We start from the raw sequence: 27,768 nt of genomic DNA on the forward strand, positions 1-27,768 counted from the left end.
TCAGTTTACACTTGATGACTGAGAGCTGCCCTTCATGGCAACAGAACCCACAGCAACGATGACCTTCATTACCATCTTCATCTGGACTCTCCTCATATACACTCAGGGTAAAATATTATTTAATAGTTTTTTGAGGGAAATAGAAATTAAGTACTGTATAATGCATTGTACCTTGTGAAAATATAATGCTGGTAATGAAAACAAAAAAAATATATATATATATTTTATTATTTTCAGAATCCAGTGGACAGGTTACTGTGGCTCAGACTCCATCAGTGAGATCAGTTCTCTCTGGACAGACAGTCTCTGTGAGCTCTAAGACCAGTCCTGCAGTGTATAATAACTACCTAGCCTGGTACCAACAGAAAGCTGGAGAAGCTCCTAAACTCCTGATCTATTATGCAACTACCCGTCAGACTGGGATCCCAGAGCGTTTCAGTGGCAGTGGATCTGGTACTGACTTCACTCTGACCATCACAGGAGTCCAGCCTGAAGATGCAGCAGATTATTACTGTCAGAGTTTACACAACATCAACAGTTACTGGCCACGCACACAGTGTTACACAGCCGTACAAAAACCTCCCTCAGCAGGACTGCACAGCAACTGCACTGCTGCAGCTGGGACCTACTGAGATGAAGACAGATTAAACAGAACACAGTTTACTGTATGAAGCAATTGAACTGAGAAAAAAGCTGAACTTAACTGATGATATAAGTTGAGATATAACTTTATTTTCTATCCAAAAGGGTGGAAATTTGTCTTTGGCATCACCATACAAAACTAAACAAAATCCAATACCCAACACAAAATCAATGTACATTACATACTAACAATGGTCCTATGCATGCAAAAATATGTATTGTATACAGTACACACATCTTGCTGTGCCCATAATACACTACTGGGCACAAACCAAGGTCTCTGGTGTAACGCAACAGGGAATCAGCCGAATGAGCTAAAGGAGACTTCCTCAAACCCAGCCCGCCAAGGTCCCTGCTATGCGTAGGGAGGGCAATGACGTCACCATGCTGAAACCAGCTACACTACCATTACACATATTCCTATAGCTCCATACAGGAAACTGTGTTTAATATACCGACTCCTCAAGGAAACACAACATTTCTTGTAGACATTTGTCTTGGCCACGGGCTTTCTAAACCACCTCCCTGCAGGCAGCTCTTGTAAATGGGAATGAAGAGGTTGGGATGGGTCATCAAAGATAAGTTGAACTTTCTTATCAACTGCAATGGAATACAGCCATAACACATCGGCTGTAATACTTTATTTCAGATCTCGGTTGTGCTTTGCTTGTTTCCCCTGTCTTTGATCCAGACAGTTTCTACCTTGTCTGGATTCCCTCCTGTGCTACAGACCTTCTCATTTCACCTGACTATACTCCTTTTATGCGTACACATTGACTCTTATCCAACAAAGCCTGTTTGCATGACCACAGTATGGCCACAGGACTGTTTCTCTGGTTGCTGAATGTTTCCAACCTGCTTGCAGTCTACTGCCTGTTTGCCTATCTGGCTTCCTGCTCATTCATCTGCCTGCATTCATCACCGGCCCAGACCACTGTGCTCCTTTCAGGTCAGATATTACACAGGTTACAGGTTTGGACAGGTCTGTACTGGATTTGCACTGAGGGATAGTGTAATTGTGTCCATTATTCTTGTCAAAATTAATTATCCACATTTGTCAATGCATTATGTGCAAATATCCAATATCGCACAAATCTACATATTATTCAGCAAGACATCTAACAGCTCTGTTATTCAGGCTCTAAATAAAACACTTTTTTAATTCTAAGTGTCTTGTGATTTATATAATAGAAATCCACAGTACATAACTGGTATAATATCTGCAAGAGTTTCTAATTGACATAGTGTAACATCGGTGGGTGCGTAAATGTTAATAAAAACAAAGGTTTTCTTCCCGAGAACTACTCGCACGAGTAGCAGGCGACCCTTCACCACCTCCTGGACAGCGATAGAGAGGGGCTTGAACCCCACAGAGAACAGCACCGCGACCCCCGCGCTCACAGGGGACCCGTGACTGTACACGATGTCCCCCTGCCACTCCCGCTGCCAGGCGACGATGTTGGAGCTGTCGGTGTGGGTCTCCTGCAGGAAAGTCACCTGCAGGCTCTTTTCTTTGATAATCTCCAACACCGCAGCTCTCTTCAAAGCCCTCTGGCACCCATTGGTGTTCAAACTCCCTATTCTAATGTCACCCATGTTTGCGGAAAAGAAAAAAAGAAAGAACATAAAACACGAAAAGACACGTAGCACGCAGACGGATAGTGATGTGACGTGAGAGACAGGACTCATTCGTGCTGAGGTGTGTTCAGCGGTCCCCGATCTTACCCAATAGACTCTTCAGGCGCCATCTCTCCTGATCGCTGAAGTCATTCGCACCCGAGCCCCTCTTCAGATGACGCGTCGCGGAGAGGACAAAGAGCTCTGTGTCGGGGGAAAAAGTCCTTGACCACAGTTCCCCTCTTACCTTTAGTCTTCTCCAAGAACTCCCTGATGCTCTGGAAACTGTAGCCTCCTCTGCAGCTCTGCCGGGCCAAGGAGCCCGAGGCGAAAGAGGAGTCGGTGAAGCCGCCCTCGTCGTCGCTCCCAGAGCGCGTCCTCACTCTCCCGGTATCGGAGTCACTCGTGGCCCCCGGGCTGGCGACAGAGCCACCCTCCACCAAGCTCTCTGTGCTGCGCTTCTTCTGCACCGCACTCTGCACAGATTTTTTCGTGTGCTTTCTCCGCGGCATCTTAAAACCGTCGTCTATTTTTTCAGATGATAATTCATTTCCTCCCCACACCGTGTCTACAGTTTTCGCTGGCGCTTGAGACGCGTTTTCCTCCATCGTTGTCACTGCCTGCTCTCTCTCTCTCTCCCTGACTCTCCTGAGCAGCGGGGCTCTGCAGCTCCCCTGCTCCGCCAGCGCTCGTCTCTTGCTCTCCGGTGTGGGGGGCTCCCTGCTCTTCTGAGGGCTGCGGTGATCCACTCTTTGCTGTCTGTTCTCCTGCTTGGGACACCACCGACTCGGGCTCCCTGGTACCTCCAGCTCCCTCCAGCGATCTCCTCTCCTGCACCCCGGCCGTGGGCTCTGTCTCTCCGCTGCCTGATGCTGTCTGCTGGCCTCCTGTGCGCCCTGGAGCTAAGGCTCCCTGCCTGTCTCGTCCTTTGCCTCCGGGCAATTCTTCACCACATATCACATGCTTTCCAGCAGCCATATCACTCTGCAGTTCACCACTGGCAGCCCCACTGGAGCTCAGCAGGTGGGAGCCTCGTCAGTACCTGGATGGGAGGCTCCTGGGAAAGCTGAGGCTGCTGCTGGAAGAGGTGTTAGTGGGGCTAGCAGGGGGTGCTCACCCTGTGGACCCTATTCCGAAGTCACAAATACAACATAATCACAGCTGTCAATCCGAAATTTAAGGGCCACATTGATCTCTTCCATGTTTTTTTTTAAGATGACGTAGACTTGTCTCCGGCAAGAGACAACGTGCTTCAGCTGCGGTGCCCTGCAGCCCAGAGGGACCCTCCTGATCGGAGAGACCACCTGTCCGTACCGGGACAGCTCCCTCCCCAGCAGCTCATTCCTCATGAATGGAGACACGTTGGAGAGGGTGATCTTTCGAGCCGGGGCCGCGAGAGGCAGTAACGGGGTGAAGGTGCCGTTCAGGACGACCCCCTTCTCCACCAGGGTGTTTGCCAGATCGGTAGATTGCAGGAAAACGACTATCCCTCCACTCATGCGGGAAGCGGACCTGATGTTCCTGCAGCCCACGACCTCCCTGACCGCAAGAAGAGTGTGAGAGGAAGAATAGAGTGGAATAGAGAGAGATAGGAGAGGAAGAGTGTGAGAGAGGAAGAACAGAGTGGGAAAGAGAGAGAGGAGAGGAAGAGTGTGAGAGAGGAAGAATAGAGTGCAAAAGAGAGATGAAAAGAGAGGAGAGGAAGAGTGTGAGAGAGGAAGTCTGTGGAATATAAAGTCTCACAGTACCCCAAGGAAATTAGGGCGATTGGCTGCACCTGGGGGACACCAGCTCCCTAAATGAGCACTTGGTGTAAGAGGTTGTCTGAGAAGACCCTCACTGTCACGAATGACCCGCTGAGCAAATTGTGCGAGGGAGAAGGTGCGCTGATTGATGGAGTGTCGTGGTTGGCTGATTGGCAGGAGCAGTGTCGTTTAGCAGATGTGCTCGGGGCTGGAGTGTTATTAGCGTGAGTGCGCTTCCATGTGAGAATGTGGTGGGATGAAGGCGTGACACTCACAGTTCCTCTGGACAGTGAGTGTATAAGATCTAAGGGGGAGATTGTATTAAAATCAATGATCTAAAGGTTTTCCAAAACGGCTTTGTATTGTTCTCACTCCCAGGTTCTGTTTCTGCCTGAGAACATGAAATAGGAGCACAGACGGCTGATCTTATTGACTGAAAAGCGCACGAGGAGTAGAGTGATAGGTATCGTTGATGGTAGTGTAACAGTGGTCGAGTGTTATTGCCTGAAGTGGGGCAGGAGATTGCCTTCCTGGACAGCAGCTCTGACCCTACCTGTATAAGTTCCCTTCAGGTTCAAGTTGGAGACAAGTGACACACAGGGGCTCAGTGGGAGAGGTGGACATTTCCTTAAGAATGAACAGAGAGTTATATCGCATGGTTGGATTCTAAAGCCATCAAAAGAATCAATTTTGTGATTTACTGCTACAATTAATAATTGTCCCAGTAAATGCCCAAACCCTACAGAACTGGTACCTTCAGAGAGCACACTACAATGTCCTCTCTCTTTTTGCATCTTCTAAATGCTTTTTTGAAACATTCAAAACTAAAAAAAATAATTTCATGCCTTTTTTAAAATCATGGACAACTTTATTTCTTCAGGAAATATTTTAATACAGAGACGGCAGAAGGACAGTGCTGGAGATCTGGAGTGGGTCCTCCCTTGTCTTCTGTTCGAGTGTGCCCACAACTTGTGACCCACTCATCTCACCAGTCCAGTAGCAGCTACACTTGTTATGTTAGAGTGCTCCTCCTCTTTGGGGTCTCTTTGATCACACAGGGGTAAGAGGAAGCATTGTAACACCTGTAAAAGTCCTCTGACTACACCCTGTCCCACACTGCAGAGAATAAAGACAGCACTGAGTCACTCAACACGTTTTTCTAGGGCTTAGGGAAGAAAATACAAATAAATGAGTTCTTACCTCATGATGATTAACGATTATCATTCTATGTCATTTGAAAATACATTTTGGTGTTAGACTTTATTGATATTCCATCCATCCATTTTCTAGCTGCTTGATCCAATTCATGATCAGGAGGGAGCCAGAATCTCTCCCAGCCAGCAAACAGCACGGGGCAGGATACAACCTGTACAGTACGTGACAGCAGTCCACCACACGGCAGACACTGAAACAAACATGGTCATTGTCAAACCACTTTCCCAGAAGCCAATAAGCCTTGTATATGCTTTAGACTGTGGGGTGAAACTAAAGCACCAGGAGAAAACCCACTTGAACCAGGTGAAATCATACAAAAGACATGCAGAGAGCTCTACAGGAATTCAACCCAGTGCTCAAGTGCTGTGAAGCAGAGATAGTAGCTACTGTGTCAACTGTTTTTATCTGCAATAAGTGAAAGACAATCTGTGGTGCAGACTGAACTTTCACTCTGCAAGCAGATCATAATTCTTTTTGTCATATAGATATGTATAAAATAAGGTTGTTTTCATACTTCAGAAAAATCTCCCTGCTCCGAGCAACTGCTATAATAACAGTCTATGGTTTACTGACCAAGGAAACCAATTTGCATAGAAGAGACACTTTGCATTGGCAGCACATGCTTCAGTGCTCTGGGAGTGTTTATAGCCCTGTGAGTTTAACACTTCATGACTGAGAGCTGCCCTTCATGGCAACAGAACCCACAGCAACAATGACATTCATCACCATATTCATCTCTGTTCTCTTTCTCTACATTCAAGGTAAGAATGATATACAGCAGAAAGATTTTGTGGAAGATATATGTAAACAAATATTGTACTACATATTTGAACAAAATTCAAGTATAACTTTCAGTGTTTCTTGTTCTGTCTTATTCCTTTCAGAGTCCAGTGGACAGGTTACTGTGACTCAGTCTCCCTCAGTAAGATCAATTCTCCAAGGACAGACAGTCACTGTGAGCTGTAAAACCAGCAGTCCAGTTCGCAGTAGCTCATCAGGTGAACGCATGACCTGATACCATCAGAAATCTGATGGAGCTCCTAGACTTCTGATTTATCTTGTAAATAAACTAAACTCTGGGACCCCAAGTCATTTCAGTGGGAGTGGATCTGGGACTGACTTCACTCTGACCATCACTGGAGTCCCGGCTGAAGATACAGGAGATTATTACTGCCAGAGTTACCACGGTGGTGGTCTGTTCACACATTGTTACACAGCCGTACATAAACCTCCCTCAGCAGGACTGCACAGCGACTGCACTGCTGCAGCTGGGACCTTGTGCAGATGCTGAGAGTGAAGACAATGAAACAGGACTCAGCCTGTGGAGGAGCTCAGCTGCACACAGACACACTGAATTTCTTGAATGACATATCTGTAGTAATATGGAGTTCAATAATTAGACACAGTGGCTCCAGCTATATTCATACCCCAGATAAAACAGGAACAAACAACATCATATGAAAGCTTCCTTAAAACTATTCTAAAAATGCAATACTATAACACTAATAGCACTAAACAAAATAAAAGCCATGTTTTTGATTAATAATTGATTGATTCCCATAAAACACAAGGGTCACTTCTGTTCACATCTCACGTTTGTTTGTTTGTTGTCGAATGTACCCGAGTACAATGAAATGCTTACTTGCCTGTTTCCTCACATAACAGATGACAGCACATGTTGTTGGAGACAGGAGCATAATGACATGTGTGCCAACAGCATAATGGTAAGAAGCAGTATAAAATAAAGCATGTGATTAATACACAATACAATAGCATTTGTATAAATCAGAAGTATAACAGCTGTAATGTTCACTAGCATTCAGCCAGCAGCAGAGTGCAAAAGCCCAGCAGAGGCAGTGCAGCGACAGTGGGGTGTGAGTGGAGATTGGAGGGTTAAAGGGTGGAGTTTAGGAGTCTAATGGCTGTGGCAAATACTTATTTTAATACTGTAAATACTTCCATTTTAAAATAAAATTCAACAAAATTAAATCAACAATAACATTCCACTGTGTAATTACAATAAACATGTCCAAGAATATATAGAGAAACATCTAGAAGCCTTTAACAGGTTACTGTTTCCCTGGGGTATAAAAAGGAGGCAACATACTGTACAGAAAACACTCAACTGCAGATGGAATTATCACAGTGAAGAGCAGAGAGCTCCTTCAACACTACAGGGAGATGGTAGTTAACCCCACAGTGTGAGGGAGTGGCTGTAAAAAAAATCTACTTGTGACAGATAGCCTAAATACCTGTGGATCATGTGGCCTCAGCAAATTAAAACTTGCAACTGTAGAATAATTATAGAACAAGGAGTTTTTATTAAAGCAAAACTTTCCTTTGGAGGCTCTTCAAACAACACCAACCTCCACCTTGAATTCCCTGTATATACTATAACAAAACCCTTCATCAGACCGGTGTGTGAAAGTGTGAACTCTACCCTCCAGCAAATGGAAAGAACAGCCCCTCAGTGTAGCTCCCTCTGCTGGTGACTGGAGGCTACAAGTCCCTGCTCTCTTCTACAGGGAGCTGAGAGCAGGCTGTGTGAGAAATTCCTCCTCCTGGGTTGAGATCGTGAGGAGAGCAGGGTTGTAATGATAATGCTCTCCTCACAGTCCCCAGCAGAGGGAGATGTTGTACAGAGTGAGATGTTTTGATCTCTCCCTGGCCCTCACCTACTGGGTCTCATGTTGGTCAATGTCTCTTTCAAATTCAGTCAGTGATCAGACAGACAGCCCCTCTATCTCATCTTTAAAAAAAATGTGACTAATGAATGATGCAGAACAGAGGAAAACTATCCGTCCATTTTCAAGTCCTACCTCTGCTCACTGCTCAGATCACAATGGCAGCTCTGGCACAGGATTTACATACAGGAGAATAAAGTGCTTTGCATACCAGAGCCACACTGTTTTAATTAACAACTACAGCAGCTGCTCTTCTCCATTTTCTACAGACACAGAAAGACAATTTGCATAGAAGAGACACTTTGCATTGGCAGCACATGCTTCAGTGCTCTGGGAGTGTTTGTAGCCCTGTGAGTTTAACACTTCATGACTGAGACCTGCCCTTCATGGCAACAGAACCCACAGCAACAATGACCTTCTGAATATCACAATGAATATCACCATATTCATCTGGACTCTCCTCAACTTTGTTCAGGGTATAATTTAATACTTGGCTAGCTGTTGTCTTAAACATATTTTAAATTTGTGATGGAAGATATGGCTATTAGCATATTATATACAAGCTTTAAAGAAATGTAAAAATAGCTAAAATAAATTAAAGCATTCTAGTTCTTGAATTCCTGCATTTTCTGTGTTTTGTCTTGTTTTCAGAATCCAGTGGACAGGTTACTGTAACTCAGACATCAGAAGTAAAATCTGTTCTCTCTGGACAGACAGTCACTGTGAGCTGTAAGACCAGTCCTGCAGTGCATGGTAATAACCGCCTTGCCTGGTACCAACAGAAAGCTGGAGAAGCTCCTAAACTCCTGATCTATGATGCATCTTCCCGTTATACTGGGATCCCAGAGCGTTTCAGTGGCAGTGGATCTGGGACTGACTTCACTCTGACCATCACAGGAGTCCAGTCTGAAGATGCAGCAGATTATTACTGTCAGAGTTTACACAACATCAACAGTTACTGGCCACGCACACAGTGTTACACAGCCGTACAAAAACCTCCCTCAGCAGGACTGCACAGCAACTGCACTGCTGCAGCTGGGACCTACAGTACTGCAGGTGCACTTACATGTTTATTTTTGTACTATAAGAGACCTTTTCACAAAGTTACAGTATTCAAAGAACTGTGATTAAATTATTTATCATTTGAATCATTTTGACTGTGAGGCAGGGGAGAGAGATATTGATTACATGTGCCATCTCTGATATCCAAGGGGTTTAATTTTCCTGCACCTGAGAAGTGTTGTGTTTGAAATAATAAAGATACAAAAAAAACATAGATACAGGAAGAGAAGGAAAAACATAAGTAACACATACTGTATATCCAGAATACAATATGATTCTTCATTACTTGAATTAATTGCAAAGGGTGCCAAAGCAGGATACACTCTGGATGTGAAGCCAGTCCATTACAGAGCAGACAGACACAAACACACCCACTCACAGTGGGGTCAATTTCCTCAGTAGGCAGTAATTCTACCAGCATGTATTTGGACTGTGGGAGGAGACCAGTGCACCTGGACGAAACCCACCAAACACAGGGAGAACATGCAAACTCCATACAGTTAGCACCCAGGGAATTGAATCCAGTGCCCCAATGCAGCCAGGCAGCAATGCCATAACTCAAGAAATCATTCCTACAAACTGTATTTTTAATCACACTGCTCACAGAATGACACGTGAGCTCAATACCAGACTGTAGAGCTTTTTTTCTTTTTGGAAAAAAACATTTTCTTTAAAGTCTTTATCCTCCTCTGTTTACAGTTGAATACTTCAAAGATACATTGTAAGTGTAAGATTATATCTCCTGGTACTAATGAAACACCACTGGTCTGTTTTAAAGATAGTTGGATTGGGATAGTTTTTATTTCTTAAACTTTTGAAGAAACTAAAGAAATCTGCAGTTTTATCAGCTCAGGAACACTGTGGTGTCTGGGTCTGGCTGTTAGTACAATGTACCAGTTGTCTCTGCCGACCTCGGGGCAGTTCTACAAGTCAGCTGGTTGCCATAGTAATGCATTCGGACAGGAAGCAGGCTTCACCTGTGAATCACCACATCCTCCCCGTCCCCATGGTAAAGAAGGCTATTTAAGGTCTGAGTGAGTTCTGCTCAGGGCTGTGGTTTAGAGCTTCATCTCTGAGGCACTGCCTTGTTCCTGGCTGTATCTGAGTTTCTCCTTGGACTATCGAACAAATTTGTCTCAATTTGAGCTTTGCACTTTTCTTGAGTTTCACTGTGCTGTGTACTTGGACTGCTTTTCTAGACCTTGACTTTCAGATATTTCCTTGTTCCTTTGCTGTGTCTCTCCAGCTCCGAGCTGGGATTGTTTCCTGACTTCAGTTCTGGACTGTGCTTTGCCTGTTTGCTGCTCCTGCCTGCTGCTCACGACCTGACCTGTTCCAGCTCTAGGGTTCATCTTATGACTGTTACAGTTCCATCTTTAACAGCCTCATTACACCCATAGGTCTTGTTTCTCTGTACCTGGATTCCATGTCATAGTTATGGGACCCTCATATAAATCAGATTTAACCCCCCTCTCTCCTTGCACAAGGAAGAGACCCTGCAGAGCGTCCACTATTAGAGCTGGACTGAACTCTTCCTGATCTTCAAGGAGGAGTTCTGGGAGAAGGAAGGGATCCATAGGGGCAAGTCCATCACGGATCGCCCATCGATCTTTTTCTACTACGTTAGCGAAGCGCTTGAGAGCGGGGTCGGGCTGGTCTGGTGTCTCACACCTGGTCGTACGAGTCCCTGTTCTTCCTGGGGATGAGCGACGAGGCCTGCCAGGAGGCGGCGCTGAGCGACCTGGCCGCCATCCACAGCAAGGGCATCCGCGCTCTGTACGAAGGCGGGCTGGTGATAAAGTGGAGCCTGGATGAGTCCAGCCTGGGTGCTTTTGTGCTCTTCACACCCTTCCAGCTGATGGATTATCACCAGGACCTGCTCGTGCCCTTTCATAGAGTCTGCTTATTGGGGGAACACACCGCCCTGCTCCACGCAGGGATTGAGATGTCCAGGAAGTCTGCTGTGAGGGAGGCCCAGCATGTGAATGACAAAGCATCTGCCGAAGCCGTTCCATGTATAAAGACGGAGCTTTAAAAAAATCTGCAGGGCCTCTGTGCTCTTCTTTCCAAAGCACAGTTATCTCTACAGGCAGGAGGTCTGTACGCCCAGGCAGAGCCCCTCCAGAAATCAGAGTCTCACTGAGGGTCAGTCTCACATTTCCCTGGACGTGAAAATAAATCCAGAGCAGTGGCTCCCAGCCCTGGGGCTGCAGAAACACAGTCTGCTGGTTTTCATTCCAGCTGAGCTCTGCTCCTCCAGTGCATTTTCATAACTTCATTGATATTCTTGCTTGTTTACACTTTTATCACACTTCAGTTGTGCAGCGTCGGCACACAGATCTTTACACGACCTGTTTTTAATTTGTCAGCTTTTTATTCTGATTGAACAGCTCCTACTAGTTGATTAATTGAAGATGAATAGTTAGGTGGGAGTGATGTGGTATCAGACACGCCCACAGTGGGAGTGACACATTATGTACCACTTTGGAGACAGACAAGGTATCAGACACACCCAGAGAGGTTTTTCCTTCTACAGATCCAATTGGTTGCATTTCAGGCATCAGAGTGAAACTCCAAAACATGTACAGATCTGAAACCTATTACAAATCCGATGATCTCCAGTATGTATAATTTTTAATATGATTGTATTTAGTAAGAAACCAGGACGATACTCTATTTTCCTGCCAGGACCCACAAAGAGCCTGTTCTGTACTGGATTTGAGGTGCTTCAGGGGGATTGTAGTGTTTGGAAAAATAACATCTTTAAAAGCAGGAAACACAACTGGTGCTACAAGGGAATGTTTGGCTCTCTGACGGTTTTCAGGTTTTGCACAAGGTCAGTGAGTTCTGGAGATGGAAAATTATATTGGCTTAGAAAAGTACTGTACATTCAATGTACTGTTTCACAGTTTTCGCAATTTCTTTTCACAGAAAAGTAAAATCACTTTGGTGCAACCAGAGGGCAAACTCCCCCAGAGTCAATTCCTGAAGTCAGAGATGTTCTGTTCAATGTGCTGCTCTCCAGCCCAACATACTGTACAAAGTGCAGGAATTGAGGAGGGACTTAATCATCGGTGTCACTGAACATTAAGAAGAAGTTAACTGATGTCTTATAATAGCAACTTACATTTTAAGCTTTAATCCTACAGTCCTGCTACAGTATGTCTGAACACACAGAGCCATATGCTGCTTTAACCAGACTCACCACACTCCACTCCATTCCAGCTATGTTGAGTGGAATAAGGGCTCAGCTGATTGTGTCTCATCCTCTGCTCCTTATAGGCATACCTTAAAGAACCCACTTAAAACATGCTGGTCACAGTTAACCGTTTGGATACAGCCTCAAGGAAGATAGGTGGGATAAACTTGATTTGTCCCAGCTACAACCCTTAACTGAATACAGGTTTGTCTGGATATTCAGAATGCTGACAAAAAGAGTCCAACTGCCTCAGTTTCATCAATCAAAAATTAACAATTGGTTTGCGAAATACACTGTAAGATTTCATGTGTTGTAGGAAGAATATCTCGGGCAGAATTCCTTACTTTAGTGACTCACTGTCTGGGTCTTACAGTATGTCTTGGAGAAAAGTTAAGTCCTGATCTGGACTGTTGCAGTCACGTGGTTGGTAAAGTCCAATTTGCCAAGTTAGTCAGAGATAGAAGTGTAGCCAGTGAGTTTACCAATGAAATGAGTTGGTGGCTATATTTTAAGGTACGAAATCACAGCTGAGGACTGATTAGGATGTTATCAGGTCCATCAGTGAATGATCATGCTGAGGTTGTCTGAATGTCTTGGGCAGAAGGGCAATAGCAAACTGAGGGGAGCCAGGCTGCACCAAATATCAATAGGATATTTCAGAATGAATAGTAATAATAGCATTGAACTAGCGGAGACTTTTTTTTTCTCCACAGGCAGTATGTGCACAGCTTCTTGTTCAGCTGCTGTGCTTCCTACTGCAGTTTCCATTCTTATTCACTGAGCAACCAGACAGCTCCCGCTCAGCAGCTCCATTTCCTGTCTTACCCCAGAGTGTCTCTGCTCTGCCACCTGCCCTTCCCCTCAACTATCAGCCTGGTTTCTGCACAGTATCAGCCTGTCTTCCGCATCTCTCAGCTGGAGCTCCCTACACTTACCTTGCTGACACCCTGGGAAACTCCTGCACCTGCGTTCCCACCTGATGGCTCATCCTTCTACCAATCTCCAGGACCTAGGTTGTAACTAAACATATTGCATACCTACAGGCTCTATGGACTTGAGTAGAATCCATATTGCTTACAACCCATAAATCTGGGGTTCTTGATGCGATTCAATGGCAGTGGGTCTGGAACAGCCTTTACACTGAAAATAACTGAGTCCAGGCTGAAAATGTAGAAGATTATTATTGTGGGAAGATTGGAGTCTACTCTATCCTGCAGAGATGCTGACTCATTAAAAAAGAGGCACGTGTGTATAAAGATTCAGAATTAAGATTAAATAAGAGAAACAGAAGAAAGCATTTAAAAAAAAGATTGGGTATAAAGTGTGGTTAGGTTCAGATAGTGTGAATTGTGTAGATATCTCTACGGACTAGAGTAGAATCCATATTGCATACAGCCCATCTGTCTGGGTTTCCTGATTGATTCACTGGTGGTGAGTCTGGAACAGCCTTTACACTGATAATCAGTGGAGTCCAGGCTGTTCTCTCAGCTCAGGCCATTTCTGTCTGTGACAGGATTTGCATACAGGAAGGAACTTTGCATACCTGTGCCGCCTCACTGCTCCAAACACTTTAAGACTCACAGTGTGGATCAGTCACTGTTCAGCCCTTTCAGAGCCACTGACACACACAGGACAATGATGCCTCTGATTATACTACTGGGGACACTGGGGCTCTTTGCTCAAGGTGAGGATTAAAGAAAATACTTATCTAATTTTATTATATTTATTTTATTAACATTAATTTCACAACATTAACCTTTAAAAGTTAAAGTTTAAAGAACTGAATAAATTTAGAATAAATCTAAAATTTAAAGAACTTCAATAGAAGTGTTACAAATGAAGAGGCAAATATATTTACAAATTTGTAAAAAGTGTGTATTATACTTAATTATTGGCTAGGTGTTGACTTTAATATATTTTATGATTTGTGGAGTATATAGCTGTTAGCATATTATGTAAACAAGCTGTACAGAAAAGAGTAAAATAGCTAAAAGAAATTAAATTCCCTGTGTTTTGTCTTGTTTACAGAATCCAGTGGACAGGTTACTGTGACTCAGGCACCAACAGTGAAATCTGTTCTCTCTGGACAGACAGTCACTGTGAGCTGTAAGACCAGTCCTGCAGTGTATGTTTATAACTCTAAGCACTGCCTAGCCTGGTACCAACAGAAAGATGGAGAAGCTCCTAAACTATTGATCTATTATGCATCTTCCCGTTATACGGGGATCCCAGAGCGTTTCAGTGGCAGTGGATCTGGGACTGACTTTACTCTGACCATCACAGGAGTCCAGCCTGAAGATGCAGGAGATTATTACTGTCAGAGTTACCACAGTGGTAGTGTGTTCACACAGTGTTACACAGCCATACAAAAACCTCCCTCAGCAGGACTGTACAGCGACTGCACTGCTGCAGCTGGGACCTCCTGCAGGTGCACTTACAAGTTTATTACACTACTGTAAGAGATCATTTAACACAGTCACGGTATTCAAGGAACTGTGATTATTCTATTTCTCATTTAAATCATTTTGACACTGAGGCTGTGGGGCAGACAGATACACAAACACAAACACTCACACACTCACACCGAGGTCTATATTCCCAGCAGCGGGGGCGCTGTGGAGTTGGCTAGTTTTACCAGTCTGGCCGGTTGCTGTGGAAACGCAGTCAGACAGGCAGCTGGGTTCACCTGTGAATTACTACATCTTGCTGAACTTTAGTCTTTAAAAACAAAGTTTGTACACCGTTTGATTTCCTGGTTCTGGCCCAAGGTAGACAGGTGAGAGAACTTGGTTTGTCCCAGCTACAACTTATTTTTGAATATATTCGGACATGCAACATGTTGACATAAGAAAGAGTCCAACTGTCTTAGACAGCAAACATAGACAGCAAAAATAACAGTTGGTTCATGAACACAAGATTTCTTCTGTTGCAGAAAGAATATCTTGGGCAGAATTCTTTACATCACAGTTGGTGATTGGCTGAGATGCTGTCAGGTTAGGTTCTGGTACAACCCTACAGATCTCCCACTGGTGGATCTTTCTTTGGGTGATGAACAGTGACCTTGGACCTTATGATCATGTCCAGATGACTCTCTGCTAGACATCCAGCCACCAGAAGCAAACATCCACCATGGAGAGTACTGGGTCATCACTATCCTGCGAAAGACAAACTCATCTCCCTCACTTCCCCACACACAAAGAGCACCAGGTCACTCAGTGTGTGAGACAGGGGCCTCTTCAGCTGCATTCTTGTGCCTTTTCAGCTTGGTCAAGGCACACCAAGATGATTAGAAAAGTATTAGAATGCTTCTGGTACTCCTCTTTCAATGTAGAAAGAACATGATCATCCGAAAAGCTCACAAAAAATGGAATCAACAGGAGACAAATTAAACAGGTATCATGATAGAAATTAAAAAAATTAGACAGAAAACAGACTGTGCTGTCAGAAACATTGTATGAGGAGATTACAAAGTAAGATGGACCTTTTATTAAAAATAATTTCTATGACTTCAGATGCGAGACACTGGTATTTCTAGAATATCTGGTGAGTGGAAGGGTATTCAGAAACTAGTATTGTGTAGCAAAAACAAAATACAAAAATAAAAAGTTAATAAACATTTGGTAGTAAGGGATTTTCCAATAGAATCTGCTAATTAACATAGTCTGATAATAATTTGAAAACACATCATTGATATCACAATGATCAATTGGATTGCTCTGATTGAGAATGATTTACAAAATTATCTCTATTAGTACAATTAGCACAGCAGAAGCTTCTTCGCATAAAGAATCATACAGTGTGCCTAGATGTTCATCAATTACCATACAGTCAGAATGGATGTGTGCAGTCTGGGCCACACCTGGAACAGAGGGACAGACAAGAACACTAAAGAGAAGGAACTAAAGGAAAAAAGACACAGCACTCCACAACACTTGCCAGTCATCATATAGTAATAGTCCTATGAATCACCACACAATTGGCAGGCATATCCCTAAAGCCCTATTAAAACCCACCTGAAATGTGGTCCCCAAGCTTCTGGTCTGCATTTTAAATAACAAGTGGAACATCCTGTATGATTCCCAACCACAATATTACATCTTTCCAAAGTCCTACAAAATAGATCACCTTTCCAAGATAAGAAGTTAAGACCAAAAAAAAACATATGAATGCCAAAAATTGTATTGACTCATGTTTGAAAATTCATGATAGTGAAAGCATATTTACTTGTATGAGAGCATCAATGTGATTTAACTGCTAGACACTGATATAACCTTCAAGGTTGACAACAAAACTTTATATTTGATATATTTTATGAGATATGAGATCATTAGTTAATGGATGTGAAATATATATTAACCCTGATGTTGTTAAGTTTAACCCTAACCCTGAGGGAATGATCAATCTTTCCTATCACAGCAGATCATTTCACAAATATATTCGAATAAGATTCATAGTTTATTAAGCATGTTCTTGTGTTCTATCAATAAGTTGTACACCATGTATGTTATACTGCAGCTGCTATTAAGCCCTGCAGTGAAATGACAGGTTGAGCCCCGAGCGCAGGGCTGCAGGGATCTTGGGAGATCAGAGAGATGAGATGGAGGTGAGGCAGTGAGCAGGAAGCAGAGAGTGAGAGATGTGTGGGCTGACTGGGCTGGGAGTGAGTGAAGGCTGCTGTCTGCAGACTGGGACCTGTCTGTGGAGAAGGTGGGGAGACCAGAGCGAGAGGAGCAGTGTGGAAAGTAGACAGCAGGGTCACTGGGGAGAGTTCGCCAGGAATAATCAGACAGAGGAATAGCAGGTTTTGTAGCAGGCCAGCAGAGGACTGGGATCTCCAAGTGCTGGCACTGATCCAGGGGAAGACAAGTCTCTGCTGGATCAGTGCTTTCTGAATGTTTAAAGAAAGGACTATTGTTTTTAAGAGGTGTATATGCAGAGTCTAAATGTGGTAGAGGTCTAACATCAGAGTACTGATCTAGTGGTTTATGCACTACATATTGTAAGTCTAAGGGGTTCACGTGGGCACCCTCGCCTGCTGCCGCATCAGGTCACCCCCCCACCATCGGAGACTCGAACCCAGGCCCCCGGCATCACTCAACAGGGACCCAGCCTGTTGAGCTAAAGAGAGATCTCCCCTCACCCCAGCGGCTGTGGTCCTGCTATTACAGGGAAGGGCAGCAAAGTCACCGCTCTGATAAGCCGGCTCTCACAAGCAATGGTGGCCGTATGCGTTACACTATTATATAAACATAAAAGACCTAACCCTTGCAGATTGCACCTGACCTCCCAACTCAGGCATTTTCTAACTGTCTGTGACAGGATTTGTATACAGGAAGGAGCTTTGCATACCTGTGCCGCCTCACTGCTCCAAACACTTTAAGACTCACAGTGTGGATCAGTCACTGTTCAGCCCTTTCAGAGTCACTGACACACACAATGATGCCACTGATTCTACTGCTGGGGACAATGGGGCTTTTTGCTCAAGGTGAGGATTAAAACCAATACTTCTCTAATTCTATTATTTTTATTTTTTTTGTGCACTAAAATGTAAAGAGCTTCAACAGAAGAGTAGCAGATGTGTTTTCGGAGGCACATTTATTTACACGTTTAAAAAAGTATGTATTATAATGAATTACTGGATAGGTGTTTACTTAAATATACTTTTTGATATCTGCAGTATACTGTATACCTGTTAAGATATTATGTAAATAAGCTTTACAGAAAGGTGTAAAATAGCTGAAAGAAATTTAAATTTAAATTACTTTGTTTTGTATTGTTTTCAGAATCCAGTGGACAGGTTACTGTGACTCAGACTCCAGCAGTGAAATCTGTTCTCCCTGGACAGACAGTCTCTGTGAGCTGTAAGACCAGTTCTGCAGTGTATAATAACATAAACCTCCACTGGTACCAACAGAAAGCTGGAGAAGCTCCTAAACTCCTGATCTATGATGCATCTTCCCGTTATACTGGGATCCCAGAGCGTTTCAGTGGCAGTGGATCTGGGACTGACTTCACTCTGACCATCACAGGAGTCCAGGCTGAAGATGCAGCAGATTATTACTGTCAGAGTGCTCACTACCTCAGCAGTAAATGGGTGTTTACACAGTGTTACACAGCCATACAAAAACCTCCCTCAGCAGGGCTGCACAGCAACTGCACTGCTGCAGCTGGAACTTATTGCAGGTGCACTTACAAGTTTATTATACTACTGTAAGAGATCATTTAACACAGTCACAGTATTCAAAGAACTGTGATTATATTATTTCTCATTACAATCATACTGACTGCGAGACAGGACAGGGAGATACCAATCACATATGCCACCATATTCAACCAAAAAGTCCATCCGTCCATTTTCTAACCACAGAACCCAGTACAGGGGGCGCAAATCTTACAGTACAGTCTTACGGGAGATTGAAATATGCGTTTTTAAAACCATATACCCTTAAGTATATTTTTGTTTGAATTATGTAGTGCGAGTCAAAATAACGAGCACCACATAGTTATGCAGTTGGCCGCTTGATGCGAGTGTCTCATTGGTGCATTGGGAATTTTTATTTTATACATGTGTTTTTATTTTATACATAGTACAAGTTGATGTATTGAAGGTATTTAGCGAATGCCACGTCCCATCATTCACATCTATAGTGTGTAAGCAGAGTCAAACTTACTTGTGCGGAATGCAACTATAGAAATTACCAATATTTTTAATAGGAAAAATGTGTTTAAAAATACACAAAATTTACGGTACACGTGGGTTTCCCGAATGCAACCTCCACGTAAATTGAGAACCCTCTGTAAAACAACATGACTTGAATTACTTGCAAAGGTTGCAAGGCAGGATACACTCTGGAAGAGAAGCCAGTCAGTTGCTAGGCAGATAGACACAAAAAGACACACAAACACTCACACTGGGGTCATTTTTCCCAGCAGCCAGTTATTCAACAATGTATTTGGACTGTGAGAGGAGATCAGAGCACCTGGTGGGAAACTCATATGAACACGGGGAGAACATTTTGCACAAGCAAAATACAGAAATAAAAAGTTAATAAAAGTTTGGCAGTAAGGGATATTCCAATGGAAAGTGATGATCAACATAGTATGATAAAAAAATTGAAAATGCATCAATGATATCATAATTAACAATTGGATTGCTCTGATTGAAAATAATTTTAAAAGCTATCTCTATTAGTGCGATTAGCACAACAGAAGCTTCTTTACATATAGAAGAAGATTCATACAGTGTGTCTAGATGCCTGGATGCTCATCAATTACCATATAGTCAGAATGGATGTGTGCAGTCTGGCCCACACCAGGAATAGAGGGACAGACAGAACACTAAAGAGAGGGAACTAAATGAAAAAAGACACAGCACTCCACAACACTTGCCAATCATCATATATTAATAGTCCTATGAATCACCACACAATTGGCAGTCATATCCCTAATGTTCTATTAAAACCCACCTGAGATGTGGTCCCCAAGCTTCTGGTCTGCATCTTAAATAACAAGTGGAACATCCTGGATGATTCCCAACCACAATATTACGTCTTTCCAGTCCTACGAAATAGATCACCTTTCCATCATAAAATCTTTAGGAAGTTCAGATACACAAAAAAATGTGTAAAACTAATCGGTATACTGGGATCCCAGAGCGTTTCAGTTGCAGTGGATCTGGGACTGATTTCACTCTGACCATCACAGGAGTCCAGGCTGAAGATGCAGCAGATTATTACTGTCAGAGTTACCACAGTGGTTATGTGTTAACACAGTGTTACACACCCATACAAAAACCTCCCTCAGCAGGACTGCACAGCGACTGCAGTGCAGCAGCTGGGACCTACTACAGGTGCACTTAAAAAACTTTATTTTAAAATAAAAAAAATCTATATTTTTTACTACTACAAGTGATCATTTAACACAGTTACAGTATTGAAAGAACTGGGATTATATTATTTCATCATTCTGACTGTGAGGCTGGAGAGAAATTCTAATATGTCATCTCTGATACTCAAGGTGTTTAATTTACCTGCTCATGAGAAGTGTGTTCTCTGGTGAGAACGAAAAAGTCCATCCATCTATTTTCTAACCACTATTTCCAGTACTTTATAAAGCACTTTTATAAACACACTCCAACAATGTGTTGTGGCTTCAGTGGAACGCGGTTTACGTTTCCCATAATTCCCAAAAATAACTCTAAATTTGTCTACATTTATGGACAAGAAAGTGACCCCATGTGTATCATGCCAGGCATGGAATGATCAGAGTTGGTTTGTTGATGTGCGCCCTGAAAAAGTGTATTTTTAATAATTTCAGTTTGGTTTTCTCATTGTGCACTTGGATTCAGGTCTTGTGCTTCTTGTTCCTGTCCTCTAGTCTTATTGGCTTCTGCTTTCCTCCTCATCTCTCTTTCCTCTCCCTCCAGTTCTCTCTTTATCCTTCTGCTCAGAGAGACACAGGCTCAGCAGGGAAGCTCACAGCTCTTCTTTCTCAGGACTTTATTCCCTGAAGCTGCTGTTGCCCAGGAGGTAACTGACTACTGTCCTGCCACCCTGAGCTTCTCCTAAATTATAATGGAGGTGAACCATGTATAATAAGTTCCAAGTGCACTGATAGTTTTATAAGATTCATTGAGAATGTTTTGTAATTTTCTATGCATTTTAACACAGAGATGTTCATTCACAGGACACAATTGTTTCAGCGCAGACATTTACCCAGAAACATTATATGTTATGTACTGAATCACCCAGTCACTGTATAAAGTAGTCCTACTGAATGACATATCAAAGCAAAGTACACATCCAATTAAAAAAATAAAGGTATCGTCTACTTCTCAAATCACGCTTGGTACATTGCTAGTTACTATACTGTAGTACTGTAGAGATTTGCCCTAGGGACTGGACCAGCAGTACTGCCACTCTTACCCCCTCTGCTCCACCCCTCCTCCCACTCCTTCCCTAGAAAAAGAGGGCTTTGCTGGGATTTGTGATTTTATTTATTAGTTGTGGCTCAAGCTAATAAATGCTATAATTCATAACACCTTCTGTGACAAAAAAACATATGTTTTCAACATTTAAACCAACTTTTCTTTTGATAAATTTGGGGTTTTACGATTGGGGAGTTAACCCCAGTGTCCTGGTCAAATGCCTCCCTGGCCTCCTAATAATCCCCATCTGTGAACTGGCTCCATCACTCTCCATCACTCTGAGAGCTAGTGTGTGGGGAGCCTACTGGCACACTCCGGCTGCTGGTGCTTCATCTAGGTGGGGCTGCACACTGGATAAACCAAGTCAGTTTATGCATGAGCTTTACTTTTTTCATGTACAGCACTTTATCGTTGATCATACCTATTGAGTTGGAAATGGTGTTATGTCATTCGCATCATGCCCCCGGAGGTCTCATCACCCTCAGTCAACTCCTTCACATTCCAGTGGAGTCTCTAATTAAATAATCAGACACACCTTCTCCCATCTGTCTACTTCAAGCAGCCTGACACTCCACTCCTTGCTCAGTATTAGGTTTTTCCTGTCCAGAGCTACATCGTTCCTGTGCTTCTCTGCAAGACTCCTAGTTTTACTGATTGTGACGTCAGCTTGTTTACTGACTACTGTACGTCTCTTAGTTCATAATTTGATTGTAGTGTTTTTTTCGGCCTTTTGACTCTGGCCTGGATTTTGGACTCATGAATTTGGATTTGTGTCTACAAGAAAATTTACGTTTAGAGGAATTCTGCGTAGGGTCCTTAGACACGAGATCATTACAGATGGTGCATTTTTCATGAGCTGCTAAGGCTGTTCCTACTAACCCTCCTTACCCTTGAATTGAAATACAATCGCATTGTTTTTTAACTCAATACATTCTTAAATTACAGTGAAACACCTGTGTTAAATGTGTAGATAATGTGGGGTTTTGAAATTGAAATACATCCAGAAATTGTAATAGTACATTGTGAGAACACTTGACAACTTTTATGAATCAATCAAACATTATAATTTACAATCTTGCACATAGATTCTTAATATATGACAAATAACAATGTAATAGACTATATTTGTGAAAGAATCTGCTGTCTGCAATAGCTGATTCTAAACCTTGTTTGGAAGGGCTTTTGCTTAACTGGCTCTGTTTATACCCCTTTGTTCCAACTTGTCACCTTTTGGGTTCGTTTATATATATACATCCTAAAAATAGTTGAACATAATATATGGAATGTGTCTAACATAACTTTTTATTTGAAGGATTATTAAACACTTTGTTCGTAGGTCAGCCATCTTCAAACTCACACTAGCTTACTCTAGGGAGTGTCTCACAATTACTAGACTAACTAGAACACAAGGGAGTGTGTTACAATTACCTATCATGACACTACTGTATTCAGTAACCCCATCTACTGTCTCCTCTGCTGTGTATTTTCACTGTGTATATCTTGTGTATTGTTTATTGTAGTTGTTCTGTAAAGTGCTTTGAGAGGCCACCTTTAAAGGAGCTATTTTAAATAAAATCTTGTATTATTAAGATTAAATTAGATGAAAAGTTAAGTTATTACTAATGGTAACTGGGAGATAAGATGGGAAATAGACATAAATAGAAGGGATTTACTAAAAATATTAGGTATCAATGTTGAAGGGTTGGGGTCAGGTAGTGTAAACAGGGTAGATGTACAGTACGTCCACAAAAGTAATGTTGCATATCGACAGGGTGCCATGGCCATGACAAAACTAGCAAAAAAATCTACCACAAGAACCCCTTCTGTGCACCAAAAAAAAAACTATTCACCAGTCCTTATCCTGTTTGAAAGACTCCACTTTACCCATGGGCTTTACTCAGAAAAACAAATAGGCAAAAACCTTTTCCTTGATCCTAACGCATTACAGTATCTACCCTCCTCTCTCCCTGAACAGCAGGAGCTTAGACACAGCCTAATAATAAATAATAAATAAATTTGCTGGGATGTGGAATTACTCACTGGACCAATCACATGAGCTCCAGTGGCATTCCAGTCACACAGGACACTGACCAGGCACAGGCCAGGTGTGTCCAATTCTCACTCCCAGGAGAGGCCCTGGACAAAGCCTGGGCTTGAGCCACCACAGAGTGGAAAGAGTGTTTATAGCATCAAGAGCAGCAGGTGCCTCTTTACACACAGAAGTGTGGGTGTGTGGAACAAGCTGTCATAGTTACAATGTTGAAGGTGATTCTAGTCAAGAAGAGGATGAGCATCTCAGATCATTAAAAAATCACCACTTAATTTGGTTGTCCTTTTTAAGACAACCATTGGTCCAGCCAAGCACTTTATGAGAGCAATATGGTTGAAGTGCATTCTAAAAGGGCAGAGCAGCAGTGGTCTAATGCTAAACTGCTCATCCTGCTCTGTCATAACACACAGCACCAAGTCTGTGTTACAGGTGCTGCTGAACCCAGGAAGACAATTTGCATAGAAGAGACACTTTGCATTGGCAGCACATGCTTCAGTGCTCTGGGAGTGTTTATAGCCCTGTGAGTTTAACACTTCATGACTGAGAGCTGCCCTTCATGCAACAAAACCCACAGCAACAATGACCTTCATCACCATCTTCATCTGGACTCTCTTCATCTCTGCTCAGGGTACAATTGAATACTTGGTTAGATGCTGACTTAAAAATGTTTTTTAATTAATGAAGGAGGAAATGGCTTTTAGCATATTATGTTAAGAAGCTTTACAGAAAAGTATAAAATAGCTGAAAGAAACTAAAGCATTCACATGATTAAATTCCTGCATTTCCTGTATTCTGTCTTGTTTTCAGAAGCCAGTGGACAGGTTACTGTAACTCAGACTCCAGCAGTGAAATCTGTTCTCTCTGGACAGACAGTCACTGTGAGCTGTAAGACCAGTCCTGCAGTGTATAATAACGACTTCCTAGCCTGGTACCAACAGAAAGCTGGAGAAGCTCCTAAGCTCCTGATCTATAGAGCAACTACCCGTCAGACTGGGATCCCAGAGCGTTTCAGTGGCAGTGGATCTGGGACTGACTTCACTCTGACCATCACAGGAGTCCAGGCTGAAGATGCAGCAGATTATTACTGTCAGAGTTTACACTACCCCAACAGTAACTGGGTGTTCACACAGTGTTACACAGCCGTACAAAAACCTCCCTCAACAGCAATGTGCAGTGACTGCACTGCTGCAGCTGAGACCTACAGCACTGCAGGTGCACTTACATGTTTATTTTAGTACTATAAGAGATATTTTCACAAAGTTACAGTATTCAAAGAACTGTGATTAATTTTTTCTCATTTGAATCAGTTTGACTGTGCGGCAGGAGAGAGAGATATTGATTATATCTGCCATCTCTGATATTCAAGGGGTTTTATTTTCCTGCACCTGTTGTGTTTGAAATAAAAAACATAAATACAGGAAGAGAAAGAAAAACATAAGTAACACATATATCCAGAATACAATATGATGCTTCATTACTTGAATTAATCACAAAGGGTGCAAAAGGCAGGATACACTCTGGATGTGAAGCCAGTCCATTCCAGGGCAGACAGACAAAAACACACCCACTCACAGTGGGGTCAATTTCCTCAGTAGGCAGTAATTCTACCAGCATGTCTTCGGACTGTGGGAGGAGACCAGTGCACCTGGACGAATCCCACCAAACACAGGGAGAACATGCAAACTCCACACAGTTAGCACCCAAAGAATTGAATCCAGTGCCCCAGTGCTGCCAGGCAGCAATGCCAGAACTCAAGAAATCATTCCTACAAACTGTATTTTTAATCACACTGCTCACAGAATGACACGTCAGCTCAATACCAGACTGTAGAGCTTTTTTTTTTTTGGAAAAAAACGTTTTGAAAAACCCTATTGTTTATATTTCTTTAAAGTCTTTATCCTCCTCTGTTTACAGTTGAATACTTCAAAGATACATTGTAAGTGTAAGATTATATCTCCTGGTACTAATGAAACACCACTGGTCTGTTTTAGAGATAGTTAGATTGGGATAGTTTTTATTTCTTAAACTTTAGAAGAAACTAAAGAAATCTGCAGTTTTATCAGCTCAGGAACACTGTGGTGTCTGGGTCTGGCTGTTAGTACAATGTACCAGTTGTCTCTGGCTGAAACGTTGTGTTCTCTTTCTTCTTTTTTTCAGCGTGGAATAAACCTATTACTTGTTAATTTTAAATATGATTGTATTTAGTAAGAAACCAGGATGATACTCTGTTTTGCTACCAGGACCCACAAAGAGCCTGTTCTGTACTGGATTTGAGGAGCTTCAGGGGGATTGTAGTGTTTGGAAAAATAACCTCTTTAAAAGCAGGAAACACAACTGGTGCTACAAGGGAATGTTTGGCTCTCTGACGGTTTTCAGGTCAGTGAGTTCTGGAGATGGAAAATTATATTGGCTTAGAAAAGTACTGTACATTCAATGTACTTTTCTCTTTCATAGTTTTCGCAATTTCTTTTTCACAGAAAAGTAAAATCACTTTGGTGCCACCAGAGGGCAAACTCCCCCAGAGTCGATCCCTGAAGTCAGAGATGTTCTGTTCAATGTGCTGCTCCCCAGCCCAACATACTGTACAAAGTGCAGGAATTGAGGAGGGACTTAATCATCGGTGTCACTGAACATTAAGAAGAAGTTAACTGATGTCTTATAATGGCAACTTACATTTTAAGCTTTAATCCTACAGTCCTGCTACAGTATGTCTGAACACACAGAGCCATGTGCTACTTTAACCAGACTCTCCACACTCCACTCCATTCCAGTTGTGTTGAGTGGAATAAGGGCTCAGCTGATTGTGTCTCATCCTCTGCTCCTTATAGGCATACCTTAAAGAACCCACTTAAAACATGCTGGTCACAGTTGTCTGTTTGGATACAGCCTCAAGGAAGATAGGTGGGATAAACTTGATTTGTCCCAGCTACAACCCTTAACTGAATACAGGTTTGTCTGGATATTCAGAATGCTGACAAAAAGAGTCCAACTCCCTTTCATCAATTTAGTTTCATCAATTAAAAATTAACAATTGGTTTGCAAAATCTACTGTAAGATATATACAGTTGTAGGAAGAATATCTCAGGCAGAATTCTTTACTTTAGTGACTCACTGTCTGGGTCTTACAGTACATCTTGGAGAAAAGTTAAGCCCTTATCTGGGCTGTTGCAGTCACGTGCTTGGTAAAGTCCAATTTGCCAAGTTAGTCGGAGATAGAAGTGAAGCCAGTGAGTTTACCAATGAAATTAGTTGGTGGCTATATTTTAAGGTACGAAATCACAGCTGAGGATTGATTAGGATGTTATCAGGTCCATCAGTGAATGATCATGCTGAGGGTGTCTGAATGTCTTTGGCAGAAGGGCAATAGCAAACTGAGGGAGCCAGGTTGCACCAAATATCAATAGGGTATTTCAGAATGGTAATAATAGTATTGATCTAGCGGATACTTTTTTTTTTCTCTTCAGGCAGTATTTGCACAGCTTCTCGTTCAGCTGCTCCGCTTCCTACTGCAGTTTCCATTCTTATTCACTGAGCAACCAGACAGCTCCTGCTCAGCAGCTCCATTGTCTGTCTTACCCCAGAGTGTCACTGCTCTGCCACCTGCCTGTTCCCTCAACTATCAGCCTGCTTTCAGCACAGTATCACCCTGTCTTCCTCATCTCTCACCTGCGTTCCCACCTAACAGCTCCTGCTACCGATTTCCAGGTGTTACAAAGCATCTTTCAGGACCCTATGCAGACAACACAATCCGGAAGGGAGTGAACAGACACGGGGAGGAGACGAGGAACTGGGCTGGTAGATCAACAGGGGGGGCGTGAAGAAGATGCTCCAGGGGGCGTGGTCCAGGCGAACTGTCCAAAAAGGGAGTCCAAAGGTAAGTCCAGTGCAGGCAAAAGCCCAGAGCCGGGTGATCAATCCAAGACGAACGAGACAAAGTTAAAAGCCGGTGCGGGATCCGGCGAGGGGTTGTAGACAGATGAGACAAAGTTAAAACCAGAGCGGGATCCGGCGAAGGGTCAGGGGGAATAAGGGGGAACAGGACCAGGCGCTCCAGATCTCAGACTCGGCTGGTTCGGGACACCTAGGGGGCGAATGTCACCTGAGCCGTGGATGTAGGGCGAGTTGGTGGTCGGCAAGCCTCCGGGCGTATGTCTTCCAGAGCAGAGCCCGGAACCGAGTGAGCGCCTGGCTTTTGCAGGGAGGCTGGAACGGGAAGCAGGTGCATAAAATCAACTAAAATGTGAACGAGCCGGAGCGCCCTTAAGGGGGAGGGATTACAATTGTGATACCAGGACCGAGATTGCAATTTAACATATTGCATACCTACAGGCTCTACGGACTAGAGTAGAATCCAGTTACTTACAACCCATAAATCTGGGGTTCTTCATGTGATTCAATGGCAGGGGGTCTGGAACAGCCTTTACACTGAAAATCACTGGAGTCCAGGCTGAAGATGCAGGAGATTATTACTGTGGGAAGACTGGATTATACTCTGTCCTGCAGAGATGTTGACTCATTAAAAAAGAGTGTGTATGAAGATTCAGAATTAAGATTAAATGACAGAAACAGAAGAAAGCATTTTATAAAAAGATTAGGTATCAAGTGTGGTTAAGGTCAGGTAGTGTGAA

At 43.0% G+C, this 27,768-nt stretch overlaps 1 protein-coding gene, 1 long non-coding RNA gene and 2 gene segments (V, D, J or C); 2 read left to right on the forward strand and 2 right to left on the reverse strand.

The window, feature by feature from the left end:
- LOC148646764 (immunoglobulin kappa variable 3-11-like) lies at positions 1-27,377 on the forward strand. The segment is given in 5 exon segments: positions 1-107; positions 17,948-18,044; positions 19,909-19,924; positions 24,031-24,282; positions 27,300-27,377. Coding segments are annotated over 5 exon segments (516 nt in total).
- The window catches only part of LOC148646745 (NACHT, LRR and PYD domains-containing protein 3-like), a 2,700,574-nt gene that overhangs the window by 1,003,623 nt on the left and 1,669,183 nt on the right, over positions 1-27,768 (reverse strand). The window lies entirely within an intron of this gene.
- On the reverse strand, positions 4,851-5,314 carry LOC148646765 (uncharacterized). The gene is made up of 2 exons (XR_015927539.1): positions 5,205-5,314; positions 4,851-5,120 (listed from the first exon to the last, which is right to left on the reverse strand). It is a non-coding gene; the product is annotated as an uncharacterized LOC148646765 (long non-coding RNA).
- Positions 5,717-14,623, forward strand: LOC148646766 (immunoglobulin kappa variable 4-1-like). The segment is given in 2 exon segments: positions 5,717-5,980; positions 14,193-14,623. Coding segments are annotated over 2 exon segments (504 nt in total).

The sequence above is a fragment of the Lepisosteus platostomus genome, chromosome 16 (genome assembly GCF_059453375.1).
Source record: "Lepisosteus platostomus isolate fLepPlt1 chromosome 16, fLepPlt1.hap1, whole genome shotgun sequence".
Classification (NCBI taxonomy): Eukaryota; Metazoa; Chordata; class Actinopteri; order Semionotiformes; family Lepisosteidae; genus Lepisosteus; species Lepisosteus platostomus.